The 6,108-nt window shown below is 40.8% G+C and overlaps 1 protein-coding gene across 1 annotated transcript in view; it reads right to left on the bottom strand.

Moving 5' to 3' along the window:
* Positions 1-2,239: 2,239 nt before the first annotated feature.
* Dapk2 (death associated protein kinase 2) overlaps positions 2,240-6,108 on the bottom strand; it is a 151,540-nt gene continuing 147,671 nt past the window's right edge. Inside the window, exon 12 of the mRNA XM_048793399.1 lies at positions 2,240-2,316. Within this exon, the coding sequence (XP_048649356.1) occupies positions 2,281-2,316 (36 nt within the window). The 3' untranslated portion in view covers positions 2,240-2,280. The remainder of the gene's footprint in view (positions 2,317-6,108) is intronic.

The raw sequence follows: 6,108 nt of genomic DNA, 5'->3' as shown, positions 1-6,108 counted from the left end.
TTATGAAAACACACATAATGTTTAAATATATTACCTTATGTAACTTAATAAGTAAAGAGTACTTAATTTTATATTTAGTGGTTGATATTTTAACACTTTAGATTTGTAAATTAATCAGATGTCTGTAAAAACCAAGATCTTAGACAAATGTAGTAAACAGAACTAGCCATCTCTTTCTTGTTGAAGAAAAATCCTTTTACAGGATACCATGATGGTCCCATTGATATACTTAATAACTCGTCTTTAAAAAGCCATGGGCTACATTTTTGTATTGTATCAACATATGCCTTAACTGTTCTTGGTCTTACTGGGGTGCCTCTTTCCTCTAACAATTTCTCTTCCTCGGGGGTGAACAACTTCAAACTTTGAGCCAACCATTTTCCCCAGTTTGCCTGAGAATGTTCTAGGGACAGGCGACTTGAAATAAAAACAAAATAAATCAAAACAAGAACACATTGTTTTTTGAAATGGTCACCCATTCTTTCGCTCTCCCTCGGGGGCGAGCAATTTCACTTACCTCCAAGCTTTAGACGTTCTGCATACAGGTCACCAAATGCCGCAGTCTGGCTGGGCACAAAATCACGAGCCACCACACACCTTGTAGATTCAAACAGCAACTCTTTATTCTCGAACTGTCACCGGCACTTTACACACACGTTCTGGGCAAATCCACGTTCTGGGCCAAATCCACACACTCCACCGGACTCTGAATCCCAAATACTCTCTGAATCCCGCGAGAACTCAACAGGGAACTCAAGGAGCGGGCGTGCCTGAGGCAGCAGGATACGCCCTATTCCCAGCAGGGTACACCTTAAACCTGGATCCGCCCTGGTCCTTGAGCAAGGTCACCTTACATGCAATGTCACTGCAAATGACCTGGGTCATGCCATGCGTCATACCTACTTGGCAATGGCTCTCAGCACCCTCCCCTGCCTTAGAAGAATCCCAAGACCTTTGCAGAGGCCACTGACAAGTTGGGGATGGAAGGACAGGCTCCTAGACACTATTGCTCTCACATCTTTTCCTTGTCCTCCAGACTGGCCAGGAGCCAACCGGGAAAGGGCACAGGGAAGTAGGCTCTTGGGAACTTTCCAGTGAGACTTAAAGGGAAGTGTCTCAGCTTTTGGGGAAATTTCCAAAAGCATTAGTCTAATTAAGCTACTTTCTATGGCCCTGGCCATCCTAGGTTGCAAGTGAAACAGAGTATGTAGTGGCACCCCCTCCTCCACAGAACATCTTAACTAAGCTTCTCCAGAAATCTTCACCATCATTGATTTTAGGACTATACGCAAAAGAGTCTCGACAGAAAAGTTCAATGTAGGTAAACTTCCTATTTTCCTGTTAATCTATTTTACTTGGCTACTGGCCTGGAAGAAATCAGCACGTCAGGTGCTGAACATCCCTTTGCTTGTTTTTCACAAACATGTACCCAGTATAGTAGTTTGTAGAAGTGTGTTTGCAAATGCAAAATGTGATTTAAAAAAAAATATCCTTTAACAAGGCCTCTGGCCTTGAGCTGAGCTTCACAAAGATGTCTACATTTCTAAGAGAAGTTACCAATTGGGCTCCATGGTAACAACTGGCAGGGGGAGGAAAGAAAGGGAAGAAGAAGCTCTCCCCTTCTCAGGTGTTGTCCTTGAAGGGTTAACTTGCCCAAAACAGTGAAAGAAAAAAGCTGCTTTTCTGTGAACTTCTGCAGACTGTGAACTTCTGAGCCCCTCCCCTTACATGCTGTGTATAAAGTTCTGAAACTACCTGAACTCGGGCTTCAGGGGATTAATTGATTACAGCGAAAGCTGTACCCTCTGAATTTGGCTGCAGACAAATAAAACTGTTTCCTGCTATCTTTGGTGCCTTACCTTGTCTGTCCCCTACAACAAGTAAAGTCAGATTTGAACTCATATCTTGGAGCCCCATGGGAAAGAGAATATTTTAAAGCTATGTCAGTCATTTGAACTCTAGTGTGAATGAGTTTCCCTGTTCATTTTCCCAGAAACTAAGGAGAGAGCCCAAAGCCTGAAGGCCTTATGGGGAGCAGGTATCAACCTGGGAGAAAAAGAATGTAGGTTCAAGCCCAGGTTCTTCCATGAGTTAGTGGAATGACTAATAACCTACTCCTCTAAGACTCAGTTTCCTAATCCCCAAGATGGGAAAGTAGTAAGTACAGGGTCATTGTGATTGATGGATAGAGACACCTGAGTGAAGACACCCAGCACGCAGTAGGAACTCAGTCATTGTACTTGCTGGCTTGCATGTGCAGGGATAAGAAGATGTGATACTTTACCTCACCCATCTCAAGATGCATAGCTGGGATTCCTATAACAAAAGACAGAGAAAAGCATGAAGATCTTATTTATTTAAAGTTTTATGCAACATAGAAACTATCATAAATGAAGACACAAAGACCAAGAGATAATGATTTTTTTATCTTTTGGTTTGATCAAGAATGGAAGCTATGTAGAATGATCTAGTGGTAATGGTCTAAGGAGGGGACCCAGCAAGGCCTGTCTGTTCACATTCCTCCAGACCTCTCTGTGCAGCATTCCTTCCTCCTGGAATAGGGCAGGGACATCAGACACTTGGGAGTCTTCAGAGAGTGTTATTTTTATATTTTATGATTTGTTGGGGGTAGGGAGGAATTATACTTTTTGTAACCTCTGGGGAGAAATGAAAGAAAAAAGAACAGGAGAAGTTCAGAAAGAAAGTTTTGCTTCTGAGGCCCTTCCAATCTCCTTCAAAGTGCTCAGTAAACCAGAGCATGGGTAATGCGATGTGTGTGTGTGTGTGTGTGTGTGTGTGTGTGTGTCTGATATTGGGCTGGAACCCAGGGCCTCCACATGCTAGACAAGCACTCCACCACTGAGCAACATACCCTGCCTTTTTAAAAATTTTTTGATTCAGGGTCTCACTCAGTTGCCCAGGCTGGTCTTGAACTTTGGATCCTCCTTCCTCAGCATCTTAAATCACTGGGATTACAGGCATACACTACCACACCTGGCCTGGAATATTGTGTTCTGAGATTCAACACTTGCTCTTCCTTCCTTCTTTCATTCCTTCCTTTGTTCCTTCGTTCCTCCCTCCCTTCCTTCTTTCTTCCCTCCCTCCCTTGATTTCTTAGAGGGCCTCCAGCCTAGCCAACAGAGGAAAGTTGCTCATGTCAGAGCTGCTCCAGGGCAAGCCTGGAGAGCAGTCTCAGTACATTGAGAGACTCTGGCAGAGTTCTGAGTGTCCTGCTTGAGACCAAAGCTAAAGCTTTGGAGTGGGAATTCCACTGAGTTATCTGAGACTGAACTTGACAGTACATTGACATCATCATCAGAATCATCTTTGCCAGTGGGGTTTGGACCTGAGGTCAGTAACCTGAAATAGGGTGAGGAGAGAGTTCTTCACCTTGCTAGTCTCCAGGGGGGGACAGGCAGGACTAGACACTGGCCCTTGCCCTATAGCTCAAGGAGCATCCCTTATCTGGGGGAGTCAGGGAGATCCCAACTGGTAATAAGAAAAAACATGAGAGAGTCAAGGCAAGCTTGTCAGGCACCAAAGTAAAGTGGGCAGGATTGCCCATCCACCTCACTGATTATAGTTATGACTACATAAAACCTCACTATATATGCTGGGGATGGAGGGGGATGAGTCATAAACAAAACTAAAAGGAAACAAAAAATTAAGAAAATAGATTTGTTAAACATGTAACAGACAAGGAAATAGTATTGTTTTTATTCAGAAAATTTCCACACAAATTAAAGATGAATATCCAAATGGATAATAGACAAAGTATGGGTAGGTGATTCACAAAAGAAGTTACAAATAGTAATAAACATCTTAATACACACCCAACCTCACTAGAAATTACAACAATTAAAATTAAAGTAAGAATATATATTAAAACTCTCATATTGGCTAAGATGAAAGATTTTTAAGTGCCCAGAGTAGGCATGGTTGTATAGAAATGACACACAAACAGTCCTAGGTGGGGTATAAATTGGAATAAATCTTTTGAGAGCAATTGATCAGACTACTGCAAAATTCTTTCTTTGATTTTATTCAGAAATTCTATTGAAGAATTAATCCTACAAAGCAACTAAGAAAGAAATCCAATAAGGGGATCCAATGTTGCCAGTTATAATCAGAAGCACATATATAAAAATCAGAAGCACACTAAATGTTGAATAGAGTATGGTAACTACCAGTATGGCAATTTCAAACAATGAAATGCCTCCGAGGCATTAAAAATTACGTCAGGGGCTGGGGTTGTAGCTCAGTGGTAAAGCACTTGCCTAGCATGTGTGAGACACTGGGTTTGATCCTAGGCACCACATAAAAATAAATAAATAAAAGATATTTGTGTCCATCTACAACTAAAAAAAAAAAAGATTATGTCAGGACTGAGCTTGGTGGTTCATGGAACGGATCACCTGTAATCCCATGACTCGAGAGGCTGAGATAGGAGGATCTCAAATTCTAGGCCAACCTTAGCGATTTAGCTAGATCCTCAGCAACTTAGTGAGACCCTTTCTCAAAATAAACAAATAAAAATGATTAGGGATGAAGCTCAGTGGCAAAAAAGCCCCTGGATTCAATTCCCAGTACAAAAAATAAAATAAAGTCATGTCAGGACAGGGTATCTGTTGACATATGAAAACTTATATATTATTAAACAAGAAAAAGATAAAACATTACACCATGGACTTATTTTTGTAGAAAATGTGTGTGTGTGTTGAAAAAATAAAGAACACCACCTGGAGGTCAAAAGAGGAAGACCACTTGAGTTCAGGAGTTTGAGGCCAGCCTGGGCAATAGAGCAAAACTGTTTCAGGCTGGCATGACGGCACACTCCTATAATCAGATTGACTTTGGAGGCTGTGATAGGAGGATTGCAAATTTGAGGCCAGACAGCAATTTAGCGAGGCCCTGTCCCAAGAGCAGGCTTCTGTGGGGCAGGAAAAGAAGGACACATATCTGGATGTGTAACTGATGTGATTCTGCAATCTGTATACGGGGTAAAAATGGGAGTTCATAACCCACTTGAATCAAATGTATGAAATATGATATGTCAAGATCTATATAATGTTTTGAACAACCAATAATAAAAATTTTTAAAAATCTCTCTCTCTCCTCTCCCTCTCTCTCTCTCTCTCTTTTAAAAAAAAGAATAAATCATAAACTCAGGGAGTCTCAGGATTATTAAATTTATTTGGAACAACCACTGCTACTGCCGTTACCATCACCCACACAACTAAGCCTCCAGTGTGGGTATCTTTACCAAGTACCTGCCTCGTTGTACCAGGGCACAGCATCCCCACATCACATGGGCATGCATGCCTACCTTGGCCAGTTTGGACTCAAGTTTAGGACCAGAGTCAAGCAGAGGCTTGATTAAATTTAAATAATTCTCTCAAAAATGATAGGAGGGAGAGAAAAGAAAACTTTAAAAAATAATAAAAATAAAAGGAAAGAAAGTTAGAACTCACCGAAACCTATACTCCTGCTTTAAGAAGTTTAAAATACCTTGTGTGATGACATTTTTGATTGAGATTACTTCACTTAGGTGAATTTCCTTTTTATCAGGGCTCATTTATATAGCTAACTGTACTCTGTCTAGTCAATGCATAACTAACAGCTCTTCAAGTGGACTTTCTTTTGACATTTTACATGTTTTTTTTTTAAATCTCACTTTTCCCTCTCTTTCCTGTTTCCTGCTTTCCATCCAAAATCTTCTTTATAGTATGGTGAAGAGACCTTTTCTTTGGCAATTGAATGCCAGTCAATTCAAACACATTGGAGAAAATATGGGTTTAGATAGCACTCAATAACTAGCTATCTAAATAATACCTGTTAAATAATTATTCAATCAGGATTCATGGCTTTGTACTCTCTCTACATCATTTAAAAAGAAATGTGGGGTTGGGGCCGCTGCTCAGTGGTAGAGTGCTTGCCTAGCACACAAAGGCCCTGGGTGCCAACCAAAGCACTGAAAAGAAGAAATAGAAGTTGCAGTTTTTCTTGAAAATATTTGTCTCTTTTGATTGTTTTTTTTTTCTCCTAGATTACAAGGCTTTTGAAGAGGCAGCTGAACACTTTCAGCCTTATATCAAGTTTTTTGCCACC

This window comes from Marmota marmota, unplaced genomic scaffold, assembly GCF_001458135.2.
Source record: "Marmota marmota marmota unplaced genomic scaffold, marMar, whole genome shotgun sequence".
Lineage (NCBI taxonomy): Eukaryota > Metazoa > Chordata > Mammalia > Rodentia > Sciuridae > Marmota > Marmota marmota.
Note: the sequence above shows the minus strand (reverse complement) of the source record. Positions and strands in the feature narration are given on the sequence as shown.